At 47.5% G+C, this 13,408-nt stretch overlaps 1 protein-coding gene across 5 annotated transcripts in view; it reads left to right on the top strand.

Annotated features, from left to right (window-relative positions):
• The window catches only part of VPS41 (VPS41 subunit of HOPS complex), a 165,015-nt gene that overhangs the window by 40,537 nt on the left and 111,070 nt on the right, over window positions 1–13,408 (top strand). For all 5 annotated transcript variants that reach the window (XR_014833344.1, XM_085004958.1, XM_003134906.7 and 2 more), the window contains exons 3-4: window positions 456–563; window positions 7,900–7,977. Coding sequence is in view for 4 of the 5 variants with exons in the window: in XM_085004958.1 (XP_084861084.1) it covers window positions 456–563; window positions 7,900–7,977 (186 nt within the window). In the remaining variant the exon portion in view is untranslated. The remainder of the gene's footprint in view (window positions 1–455; window positions 564–7,899; window positions 7,978–13,408) is intronic.

A 13,408-nucleotide genomic window follows, 5' to 3' on the forward strand; every position in this document is an offset into this window, starting at 1 on the left:
TTTTCTAATTAAATCGGGATATTCGCCGATCTGTCTGTCACAAATACTTAGAACCTTGAAATGCAAAGTTCATGATTTCAGAGGTTTATTGTGCTCCTGTCTCGCCGCTCTTTTTACGTCCACGTGGTCACACTGACTAGTGTGTCACCCACACACCTTTTATGGGCTTTTGTCCGCGTAGTGGGACAGACAGTTTTGTATTTACACTAATAGGCCCCGGTGCCCACTGCCAGCAGCGAGTATACATCGTCCTGTTTCCAGCTTTTGAGTTTGGTCGGCCGTAGACGTTGCCAGGCCGGCTGCAGACGTGCCCTGTGAGGGCCTTGCCTTCACGGCGGTTGGAGGGTTGGCCATCACCGAGGGAGTCGTCTCTGGGTCCCCCGAGGCCTGTGTTTTGAGTCTTTGACTATTTGGGATACGTCGCGAGGGCTCTCACGGTCTCTGCCTTCCTGCAGGAAGAAGAAAGTGAGGAGGAGCCCAAACTGAAGTATGAAAGGCTCTCCAATGGGGTAACGGAAATCCTTCAGAAGGATGCGGCCAGCTGCATGACAGTCCATGACAAGGTGAGGTGGCCCTTGAAGAGGCTGCGGCTGCAAGTCGTTCCTCCTACAAGTTTCTTTATGCTGTGGCGTCTGGGTGCTTTTGGGGGGTGGTAAGTGTGTCTCCCTGCCACTTTGTTCTTTCTCACCAACAAAAAATCAAAACAACCACCAGAGATGTGTCTTTGTGTACACACACACACACACACACACACCCACCCACACACACCCCCCACTGCAAGGGTGTATTGAGTAGAATTTAGACGATGTTGGGTGTGAAAGGTTTGTAGCAAGTAGTTCTTAGAAACTCTAAATTCCTCGAATCTTAAGTCAGAGAGTAGCAAAGTGTTAGGATTAGAATCGTTGTGGAGCTATTGCTTTTATGAGGGTAGAAGAGATTAACCTTGGGGGCCTTCAGAGAGGCCCCCAGTTATAACTTATTTGTTAGACGGATGAATGAATGAATTCCATATCTGGGTCTTTGCTCTGACAAAACCCCCCCACCTTTCTGAGTCCAGGCTAAGGACTCTACGGGACCCTTAGCTCGTTCTTGGACCAAAACCATCCACAGTCGTGGTTGGAGTGTTGGAGGCCAGGCGGCTTCAGCCATTGCCCTCTCTTCCCTCTGAGCCCGGACGGTGGGCCTTTGGTGCCTCCACAAAGCAGAGCCCCAGCTGTGACCCAGCTCCTGGCTGTGTCCCCGTGACCGGCAGTGTCACCTCATTCTCCTCCTGCCTTCCACCCCATTCCCCTTTACTGCAGGTTTCATTCCGTTATAAACAGATTCCAGCCCTCACTCAGCGTGCCGGTGGACTGTGTGCTCTCTGGCTGGTTTCTCCAGAAACCCCTTCCTTGGAGGCACCTGCCCTGTGGCTGCAGCGCCACCTCCCCGCCTCTCTGCCCTCACTGAAGCCTGGCCTTGCAGTTCCTCAGCCTGATTGAATCTCAGCAGCTTGGCCTTTGCTCTTTTTCATTTCTCCACCATCAAGGCCACACCCTGGAGGGTCCGTCCCTGGGCCATGTCTCCCCCCACCCCACCCCCACTTTTTTTAGGTCTGCGTCTATGGCATATGGAGGTTCCCAGGCTAGGGGTCAAATTGGAGCTATAGATGCTGGCCAGCACTACAGCCACAGCAGTGCCAGTTCCTATAGAACAGCTCATAGCGACACCAGATCCCCGACCCGCAGAGCGACGCCAGGGGTAGCACCCGCATCCTTATGGAAACGAGTCGGATTCGTTTCTGCTGCACCCCAACGGGAACTCCTGAGCGTCCTACTTTAAATTGACTGCCACCTGGCCGGCGGAATTGATAGGGCTAGAGTGGGCACAGCTGGTCGTGGAAGTCCCTATAGGGGATCATAGATAAAGAGAGAAACCTGGGAGGTGTTGGGAGACCCCAGTAAGTTCAGGAAAACCTTCAGAACAAGCCAGATGCTTAACTGCTGGAGGTGCGAGAATGGCCTCAGGTTGTTGGGGGTGGTGGGATGAGGCCTGGATTCAGATTCAGCCAAAGGGCAGGAGTGTGAGGACCGCCCTGCAGCTGATGTGAATACACACCTTACCGGGTACCAAGGAGGAGCTGCTACTCCTGGAAAGGAAGAGGGGAGCCCTTCCAGTCCCCAAGCCCCTTGGAGGATAAAACCAGCCCCCGGATCCTCAGGCAGAGAGCTTCCTTGCCCGCCTGCTCGCACCTCTTATAAGCGTCCTATCCTGATCAATCTGTTTCTTGCCTACCACTTTGTCTCTCGCAACCTGAGCCTTGGTGAGTCCAGACACAGGGTGAGTAATTCGAATTTGAAACGGTGGGTTTAAGTCCTAATCTGGCTTTAGGTTGGGTTTGAGTCCTGGCACGTGGGTTCTAGTGCCAGCCTGTGTTTTGGCTCGGTTCAGGCCCTTAGTGCTGTCAGTTTCAGAATGATATGTTGAAAATACAGATTTTAAAACCCTCTTCTGGAGTTGCTACCACGGTGCAGTGGGTTAAGAATCTGATTGTAGTGGCCTGGGTCCCTGGAGAGGTACTGTCGGATCCCCAGCCCAGCCCAGCCCAGTGGATTAAAGGATCAGGTGTTGCCGCAGCTGTGGCGTAGGTCACAGCTGCAGCTTGGAGTCCGTGGCTCAGGAACTTCCATTTGCCACGGCTGTGGCCATACAATTAAAACAAATCCAAACACCTTGTCAGATTTTCATCACCTACTCATGTGGTGTCTGTGGCCCTCTGAGATCTTGCCTCCCTGTGTAATTGGCCCAGTGTCTGACCCCTTTCTGCCACAAGTATGGTGCTCTGGCAGCACCCCCGGCTCGTGTTACTCACAGCATCTCTTCTGCCTGTAGGTGCTGCCTGTCCGTGTCCCCTGTTTGAATCCACTCCCATCCTAAGCAAGGATCCCTGGGATGAATGAAGCGTTCTCCCTGGAACACACTGTCAGCCAGTCTGTTTAGATTCAGTTTCATTCCCGTCCTTATAGCACCTCTTTTGATTGAAATAATCTTCCAGAAGTTCAGATCCGAGCGTGTGATTACCCTTTTCCCAGAACTCTTCACTGGCGTCCTCTTAACCGGCCTTTCCGATCTCGCGGCCGGTCTCCTCCCCCCCGCTGCTTCCACCACCCGAACTACTTGTAATTTCTTGACGTTGTCCTGCTCTTCCTGTGACTGTACCCCTTGTGCAAGTTGTGTCCTCTCTGCCTGACATGGGCTCTACCTCAAGCCCATCCTCCGCCTCGGTGTCTGCTGTCTCCTCCTCCTTCAGAGTTCAGCACAGCTGGATCCTCTGGGCTCCTCAGGCCCTTAGAAGGACAGTGACCCTTGAACAACACAGGTTGGAACTGCAGGTGTCACTTGTCCATGGGTGTTTTTCGGTAGGAAATACTGCTGCACAGGAGTTCCCGTCATGGCGCAGTGGTTAATGAATCCGACTAGGAACCATGAGGTTGCGGGTTCGGTCCCTGCCCTTGCTCAGTGGGTTAACGATCCGGCGTTGCCGTGAGCTGTGGTGTAGGTTGCAGACGCGGCTCGGATCCCGCGTTGCTGTGTCTCTGGCACAGGCCAGTGGCTACAGCTCCGATTCTACCCCTAGCCCGGGAACCTCCATATGCCGTGGGAGCGGCCCAAAGAAATAGCAAAAAAAGACAAAAAAAAAAAAAAAAGAAAAAATAAATTAAAAAAAATAAAAAATAAAAATAAAAAATACTGCTGCACGGTCCCTGGTTGGTCGTGGAAGCCGTGCTCGTGGCACCGCTGATCGAGAGGAACCGTCGAGGCGCAGAGGGCCGGCTCTTGAGTTGCCCGCACACTTTCAACTGCAGGGAGGATTGGTGTCCCCTAACCCCCAACACTGTTCGAAGGCCAGCTGTTTACTGTTAAAAAAACCTGTGTATAAGTGGGCCCTCCCAGTTCAAACCTGTGTTATTCAGAAAACAACTTTTCTTACATATAAGCACCCCCCCCCCTTTCTTTTTTTGACCACCCTGCAACATAGGGATTCCATGGCCCGGGATCAGATCCGAGCCGTGGCTGAGACCTGAGCCACAGCTGCGGCAGTGCTGGCTCCCTGACCCACTGTGCTGGGATGGAGATCTCGCACCTGCATCCCGGCCCCCCAAGACACTGCCAACGCCGTCGTGCCACAGCGGGAACGCCTCAAGCGTACTCTTTAATTTTCATTAAAGAGAATTTAATTTTAATTGGCCAGCTTTTTGTGTCTGTCTCTGCCCTTGTACCATCGCCCTTTTAAGACATACTTGCGTATTGTCTAAGCATATTTTAGGTGTTTTTTGGGTGTCTGTTGAATAAGCCACTGAATGGCCGACGCGGAGAACAGCGTCTGCCTCCCCAGAGAGCAGACGTTATTGACACCACGCTTGACCCAGCTTGAGCCCAATGGCGGGCCTGTAAGCAGACTGTTTTAGAACATGCATTCGTTTTGGGGGCGGGGGTAGTAAGGGATTTATTTTTTATTTACAAATTGTTTTTTATTTTTAATGACTACACCACATTAAAGTTTTTGTTAATTTTTAAAAAATTTTTTTGTCTTTTTTGGGCTTCACCCCCAGCATGTGGAGGTTCCCAGGCTAGGGGTCGAATCAGAGCTGCAGCTGCTGGCCTGCACCACAGCCACAGCAACTTGGGATCCAAGCCATGTCTGCCCCCTATACCACAGCTCACGCAGCACTGGATCCTTTACCCGCTGAGCGAGGCCAGGCCTGGAACCCGAGTCCTCATGGATACTAGTCAGGTTCATTACCACTGAGCCACGATGAGAACTCCCGAAAGATACTTTTTGAGCTGTAATTCACATACCAAATAATTGACCCATTTAATGTGTACAGTTCAGTGGTTTAGTATATTCACAGAGCTGTGCAGCCGTCGCCAGAGTCAATTTTAGAACATTTTCGTCATCATCCCCCAAAGAAGCCCCATACCCCTTAGACACCACCCTCGTTTCCCCACCAACCCTCCCAGCCCGAGCAGCTGCCAGGCTGCTTAGAATATGCACCTGATCCGAAACCCTTGTTTCAGTTTACCAGGCTTCTTCTGATCCTGTGGAGAGTATTTTAGCTCTTAATTCTGGCCTTGCTCTGCCACTCATTGGAGCTCTCCAGGGCAGCCACATCAACTCCCAGAACCGACTTCCTCACATGGAATTAAAGGCCCTGCGCTAATGCTTTGAGTGCTATTAAGTGCCAGGTGAGATGCGGATGCTGTTATTACACAGCTGACCACGTCTGGAACATGCTACGTCTCGTTTCTTTCATATCCTCAAGTCTGCGAATCACTTCTACTTGGTGTGTTTGTTTGTTTGTCTTTTGTCCTTTGTCAGGGCCACACCCACTGCACATGGAGGCTCCCTGGCGGGGGTCTAATCGGAGCTGTAGCCACCGGCCTACGCCAGAGCCACAGCAACACCAGATCCGAGCCACGTCTGCGACCTACACCCCAGCTCACAGCAGCGCCGGATCCTTAACCCACTAACCCACTGAGCGAGGCCAGGGATCAAACCCGCAACCTCATGGTTCCTAGTCGGATTCGTTTCCACTGAGCTGCTTGTTTACTTACAAGAAGTCCAGTTATGCTAGTGGGTGGTTGGGAAGGATTGGATGCCCAAATGCTAGTTTATAGGACGAGTCTAGTTTCTGTATTTAAACAGGAAAGGGCTAATTAAATTGTTCTTATTCTCTGCCCACGCTGGGCTTGAAGCGCTCTCAGATTAAACGGGAAAAAAAGAAAAAAAGCTCAGTAGCGACAGAAGCACAGTTGTTAATTTCTGGAAGGAGAGTCATAGTTAAAGATTGTGTATTTGTGTGTGTGATTTGTGGCCAGTTTTGCCCTTGTTCTTGTCTTTTAAGTAGTCGAAAGCACTAGCAAGTGAAAGCGTGACCCATTAATAGTTTGGGTAGTTAAGTAAAAATTTTTAAGAGCTGTGCAGTTGCCTTATCCAATTTGATGTTTTAAGAGCACATAAAGTTATTTATGTCTGAAAGGGAGCAGCAATAATTAAATGATGAACTGTTTTCCAAAGCAAAAGGTAGATTGTCATAAAAACCATTGCGTTTGTTTTCCAAAGATATTCTAAAGTAATTGTAGTTCTAGGTTGAAAGTGTAAAATCGAAATAATTAGTTTATGTTTTCTTCCTGTGTTCAATATTAAGTGGATGAAACGTAGTTTTGAGGGGAAGGAAGTGAATTGGGGTAAAGTACTCCGAGTAGAACCTTAAAACTTTGATGGAGTGAATGTGATCGGAAGTTCAAGAGTGGCCTTCACAGAGGTGATCCAGCATTAACGCCTTTTCAGGACCCAAACCCCTTTGTCTTCTAACCAGCGAAATGCAGTATTTATGAGGAAAGTCAATACAGCCGCGTACTCGGGCGCAGTGAGCTTTTAAGACCTACTCTTGCAGCGTGGACGGCCTCAGGATCAAGCGGAGCATTGTTTGTTTGCAGCTGGTATTCGGCAGTGTCTTTCTACTTGGATATTGTCGGAGTCTCACTGTGGAGACAAAATTCACAACCATCTGGGTCCTCCCCTTCTGCTTAGAGTGTTCTTTTGCTTTGGAGGCAACATCCCTGTTTGGTTTAAATATTCAGACTAATTTCCCCCCAGAGTTGCCCCTTCCCCTTCGCCTTCCAGGACCCCGGCATCCTGTTTGCACCAGGCTCGCTGTCTGCCCTGGATGAGTAATCGGCCTGGCACCTGGTGCATCCAGGCAGGCCGTGCGGCGGGATCGTCACACCTAGTTATGTCTGCACACCTGATGTTTTATTAACCAGTATTGATTTTTTTACCCGGGGGACTTTTTTCTTCCTGAAAAAAGGCAACCTTGCAGGAGTGAAAGGCATTGCAGGGGCTGAATTTCTGATGAGTCCCTGCGTTTCCTCTTTGCGACTCCCCTTTAATGGAGCGTCATATTTTAAGTGCCTGATCTGAAATTTCATTTTCAGCAATTCCATTTCGATAAATCCTTTCAAATCTTGAGTTTCTGTAAGGTTATTTTTTAAAGATTGTGCTGCTTGACTGAAACGCTTAGCAGTGCCTGTAAATTTGAGCATTTCGTTATAGGTTGCGATGCAGCATGCTCACATGTAACAAAATAGAGAATTTGGAACTATTTGAGTAATGCTTGGAGAAAGGAGAAGGAAGAGAACTCTCGTGTCCTATCAGGTAGAACGTTTCTCCTCATTTGTTTAGGGTTCGTTCAGAGAATTAAAGAAACAGTAGGACTGACTAACTAGTCTTTGTCCTAAAATGAATATGCAGCTCAACAGTTATTTAGGTGCCAGAAAGGGATTTTTTTTTTTTTGCATTTAGAAATAAACACTGACACTTAACGTCATACATTTACTTACAGACGTGTCCCATGATCACAGCAGTCTAAGTACGTCTGTATTTTTTCATCTCTCAACGTGGCATGGATTTTCCTTTCTAAGAAAGAATACTCGTGCTGTGTGTGTGTAGCTGTGTGTGTTGAACCTAAAAGAGTGCACAGATTTGCACATTTGCCGCACACTAGACGGCGTTTCCTAACCATCCCCTTCTTGGACGCGGAGTTCGGCCGTAGGCGGCCGTGCTTTCCTAGCTGCATCTTAATTCGTGGCCTCAGTCTGTCAGGCGAGGTGTGTAGACCACATCCCCACCTCCAGCTGTGAGTAGACGAGGGTCCCCCGGGAGTCACCGGGCCGCGGGCTCGCGCCGTCACCGTGATGGAGGCCTGTGCTGTTATTTCCTCAAAGCTGGAAACAAGGCTTCTGGAAGGACTGCCTGTCTGAGTAAGTGACGCAGATCCAGGCGCCTTAGGAGCCTTGACCTTGCACCTGGTTTCATTACTACTTGTGTGTTAACGGCCCCCTCTGATCTTCTTGCAGTTCTTGGCCCTGGGCACGCATTACGGCAAAGTGTATCTGCTGGACGTGCAGGGGAACATCACTCAGAAGTTCGATGTAGTAAGTATTCAGTACTGAATACTCTGCGAGCTAAATTTCCTGCAAGAATTTGTACTTTAGACTATTTGTTTTAGCAGTTTGTTTTATCATTATCAATTAAATCAGAGTGCTGATTTGTAGGTTTTATAACTCTGAACTTTATGAGCCTATGCTAAAAATTTTAAAGGTGAACTCGTAAAGAAAGAGGTGTGTGTGTGTATGTTTACATGTAAATACATGTAATTTATATATTGTATATAATGTAGTTTCCCTGGCTATCTTTATATATGAACTTCTTTTAAGATTCTATTTTTGTATATTTTTTATATTAATATACATTATGGTGTCACTGGGTATCTCATATGAACTTTAAAAATGTTATTTTTATACATCTGTTTGATTACAATTCTTTAGTTATTCTAGTCACCCGCTTGGCTTTACATGGAGCACTTAAGATAGTTCTCTGTGCGCGTGTGTGGTCACAGAGGGCACCGTCTAGGCGCATTGTTGTTAAAACATTCCGCCTCCGTTGGTGACTAATGCCGCTGACAGGCATCCTCGACGGGGGTGTGGCCCCTTAAAGTGTGACCCCCGTCGTCGTCTCCAGAGGCCAGATGTAATGGAAATCGATCAAAAACCCTTCTTGTTCCGTTTATCTCTTCTAAACATATAAAGCTCATATTTTATGTGAATGTTTTGAGGCGCGGACTCTTAGGGGGTGATATTGATTGAAAGAGAAGAGCCAGGCTTTTTATTTCCTTCATCGTGGTTTGGGATCACCGAGAATGAAGAAAATGGTGAATTGGAAGCTTGCTTTTGGTGTTCAGGATGTGCCTTGAAAGTGTCAGGTATCCGTGGTGTGTAAATGTGAACCTTTGGGGAGGAAAAAAGTGATCCTTCGGGGGAACAGATGGTCCTGTTTTGAAGAAAGCCTCAGGACGTGTTGAAAGATCCATCATGAGGAATTGGTGTCGTTTACAAAGGAGACCGCGGTCTCTAAAGCTGACACGTTGTGTGTGAAAGGTACCAGGTTGCTTTGTTTGGCTTAAAAGAAACAGAACCACAGAATGAGGCCAGAATCCTTGGGATCTGTGGACTAATCCGGGAAGGGAATTATGTGCTCTCCTCACACGGATCCATCAGGCAAAGGGCGGGTTCTCGTTCGGCTTCGAGGCCCTTTCAGACAAAAAGGAATATGCTTTTGGCCCTCCCGCTTCCCCCTCCTGGACACAGGGCACCTATTTTGATGATTTAGTAAATGTTTGTTCTTCCCATTGCCATCCATTAAAACGTGAGCCGGCGCTGAGCAGAGCTTTCCTTTTCTTTTCCTTTTTTGGCTGCCCCTCGACGCATGGAGTTCCCAGGCCGGGGATCAGATCCGAGCTGCAGTTGTGACCTAAACCTCAGCGGTCACAGCGCCAGATCCTAAACCCACTGCGCAGGGCTGGGGCCCGAACCTGTATCCCAGTGCTCTCCAGAGGCTGCTGATCCCATTTCCCTGCAGCGGGAACTCCATGGGCAGAGCTCTTTTTTTTTTTTTGTGGTGGTGCCCATATCTCCTCACGTTTGAAAAAAGGGGCTTGCTTGGATGGTCTCTGAAATGTCTGGCTCCAGTTCAATGATTCTATTACATTCTGCTTCTAAGTAAGTCTTTTTAATATTGTATAGAAATTGCCTGATGGCTAAGGTTCACAGGGCAGACACTGCTGGTTCCAGGGCCGGAAGAGAAACCGAGAGAAGCACGGTAGGCGTTTACTCGCGTCTTTGCTCACCCAGTCAGTCATCCAGGTAGGCTGATGGCCGTGTGACTCGGTAAATGCCTTCAGTTGTCTCTTCTCTGACGTCCGTTTCAAGTCAGGTGTGTGCTGTATCCTTTTCCATGTAATTTCCGGTTCTTTTTTTCTTTCAGTCCTGCCTGTACGACATGCTTGAATATTAAGTTCGTTTTAGCCTTGCACTTGTTTTTTGGCAGGGGAGGAAGTTGGTTTGGTGCTGTTTGTTTATCTCACACAGAAATTCAATGGTGTGCTCTGGAGAAGCCTTATTACGAGGCCCTGTGCCTTCACGACCCTTACATTGTAGGTATCTGACTTTGAGGTGACAGATTTCAGAATGTCATTATCTTTTGCAAGGAGCCTTAATCTTCAGCTTCTCAGCTCAGATGAGTTTTTTGCCTTTATTATTTTATTTTCCTGTTTCTGATTATGTGGTTGCTTTGAGTGGGGGCGATGTATCATTCTTCTTTAAAAAAAATAATGTTTTCAATTCTAAAAACACTGTGAATTTGCAGATTTTCTTTGGGTGAAGCAATGGCCATATTCAGTCAAGAACAGGTTTTGTCATTAGACGTTCAGGGAGAGCGAAACACATATTAACAAAAATCAGGAAACACGTCTGACTTTAGTTTTTACTTCTGGGTCAAAATAACTTGAACAAATTAAAACTTGATAGGAGGTTGGGGTTGGCATGTGCACACTGAGGTGTGCGGAGTGACTGGCCAGCCGGGACCCGCGGTAGAGCGCAGAGAACGCTGACCCGTATTCCGTGACAGCCTGCGTGGGCGGAGAATCGGAGGAGAAGGGTGCGGGTGCGGGTCTAACTGCATGACTTGGTTGTACAGCAGAGATGCTCACAACGGTGCAGGTCAAACCCACTTCAATAAAACTCTTGAAGATGGAAAAAAAATGGAAGTAATACTTCTTTTGCATAGCATTTAAACAATTTTCCCTGAAAGTGTCTCTTCAGCTCATTCATTGCACTTACGGTTTCCGATTTTGCAACAGTAAAGTCATGAAGCAGTAGCTGAAAATTCCCACCTATCATAGGGTCTTATTTGGCAGAGGGTGGGGACATAGAGGAGTCTTTATTTCTAAAAGGTTTCTCAGATGATTCTGCTCTGTGTGTTGGGATGGAATACTGCACTAGACGCTGTATAACTTTATATGATATAGACGAAGAAATAACTAAACCAGTCATTCTGCACGTTGAAGAATATTATTTTTCCATTACTATTTCAAGAGAAATACTGTTAAGCAGAGTCTACGAAAGCTAAGCGTATGCTTCCTAATGACCCACCAGTTCTGCTCGTCGGTATATAGTCAAGGAAACGGAACGCAGTGCCTGTGTCCACAGAACACATGTGCGGGGAGAGGAGTATTAACAGTGGCTTAATTTGTAATGGCCGCAAGCTCGAAACAACCCAGATGTTCATCAGTAGTAGAGGGATGGACAAATGTGGTGTAGTCTTAGTGAGTAGCTTGTTCTTTTTAACTGTCGATTCATGCAGCAAATACGGATGACTGTTGATGTTCAGCCAGAGAAGCCAGACGCGAATGTGCACGCGTCGCATGATTCCTTTTAGTGATGGCTGGGAGAAGGCAAAATCCGACCACGGTGATGGAGGCCAGGTAGGATGTTCTGAAAGGAAGGATGTTCTGAAATACTGACGATCGTCACTGTCCTGACAGCCTCCCAGGTACACACACTGGTAAAAATCCTGGACCGCACACTTGAGATGCGTGCATTTTATTCTGCACAGGTTATACCTCAACGGCGGACACACACGAACGGAAATACCTATACACGTGTCCGTGTCTTTGACCTGGAGCAATGCTCAATTTATCCTGTGTCTGTTGAAGCAGCCTTTTCCTCTCCTCACTTCTAAATGCCAGCTCCTTTCTAGGTTGGTATCTTGTTCCGAGATCTTTATATGAATGAATCATGCCACTAAGATTATTTGGACAGCTGTATGTTCTGCTACAATTGCATTATAAGAGTTAATAAAAAGGATTTGGTGCCACTCAGCCGTCTGCGACTGCTCTTCTGTTGCTCAGAAGTGAAAACCACCAGAGTGATATCCCTTTTGCATGTTGACAGTCTGATTTCGGTACGCGAGAGGGGTATTCAGAATACACGTTAATTAAAATGCTTTAGCTACACTTGGTTTTTTTTGTTTGTTTGTTTGTGGGGTTTTTTTGGTTTTTTTTTTTTTTTGGTCTTTTTGCCGTTTCTTGGGCCGCTCCCACGGCATATGGAGGTTCCCAGACTAAGGGTCCAATCAGAGCAGGATCCGAGCTGAGTCTGCAACCTACACCACAGCTCACGGCAACACACCAGATCCTCAACCCACTGAGCAAGGCCAGGGATCAAACCCACAACCTCATGGTTCCTAGTTGGATTCGTTAACCACTGCACCACGATGGGAACTCCACGTGTGTTTTTTAAAGTTTTTTCCTAGGTATAACTTTATGTTCAGATTTAATTGATAAAGTTCAATTTTACTTGAATCACAGAATGAAAATAAAATAGGCCTAGCTTCTCATGTAAAGGGGCTCAAGTTGCTAAGAAAATTGCCTTCTTGAATATAGATGAGGCTGTATTCTCCTGAATAACGTTGTCTTAACTGCTTACACGGTATGTGACCTACGACTTCAAAAGCCTTAGAGGATCTCAGATTCCGCTTAAATGCCCGTGCGGTGTCCTTAGTCATTGTAGTGGCGTTCTCTTTCACAGCCTCCCCTTGCCTAAAGCCTGTCACCGCGTGGCTTACTCGTTAGGAGTTCTTCCTTTAAGCAGTGGGCGAGTTATTTCGGAGCATTAGTCGTGTGCCTCGCATCTTTCTTCTTTTAGGAGTGTGCTGGAGGGAAGCCAGGAGCTCTCCTTCCCAAGCAGACGTCCACTCTTTACCGTTGTGTGTGTTCCTTCTCTGCTAGAAAGAGAAAACGACGAAGTCGGGCCACCGGGGAGCCGTGGCAGGAGACCTACGACAAATACCTGTAAGAAGGGCAGGAAAACAAAATTAAACAGAGCAGGGCATTTTATATTGAGACAAGCACAAAGCTTAAAAACAGTCTCTCTTGAAGAAGCATTTAGAATTCTTGCATTTATGATAGCAAAGTCAATTGATATTTCTTTTCTTGTTTTTTTTTTTTATTTTCATGATTTTTATTTTTTCCACTATAGCTGGTTTACAGTGTTCTGTCAATTTTCTACTATACAGCAAGGGGACCCAGTCACACAAACATGTATACATGCCTTTTTCTCACATGATCCTGCTCCATCACAAGTGACCAGACATAGTGCCAGTGCTATGATAGCAGCAGGATCTCATGGCTTATCCACTCCCAAGGCAACAGTTTGCATCTGTTAACTCCAAATTCCCAGTCCACCCCACTCCCTCCCCCTTTGATTTGGGGTTAAACGAACACGCTCAGTTCCTCACTGCTGATCTTTGGTCCTTCCGTACAGTGGTGTAGTATGAAAAACCCAGACTTCTCTGAAAGCTAGCTCATGCCACAGTGTTCCACAGCCTCCTAACAGGCCTCTCTGTTTCTGCTCATCTTCCCTACCCTGCCTCCTGTCGCCGTGTCTCTCAGAACCCTGGACAGCTCCTCCCGCCTTCCCAGGTCCGGTCCTACTCTTGGCCGAGCATCCCAGGATCCCAGTCTTGGGT

Source organism: Sus scrofa, chromosome 18, assembly GCF_054392235.1.
Source record: "Sus scrofa isolate SSC_HxYL_T2T_F1_AM1 chromosome 18, Sscrofa_HxYL_maternal_Yorkshire_Landrace_v2.0, whole genome shotgun sequence".
Lineage (NCBI taxonomy): Eukaryota > Metazoa > Chordata > Mammalia > Artiodactyla > Suidae > Sus > Sus scrofa.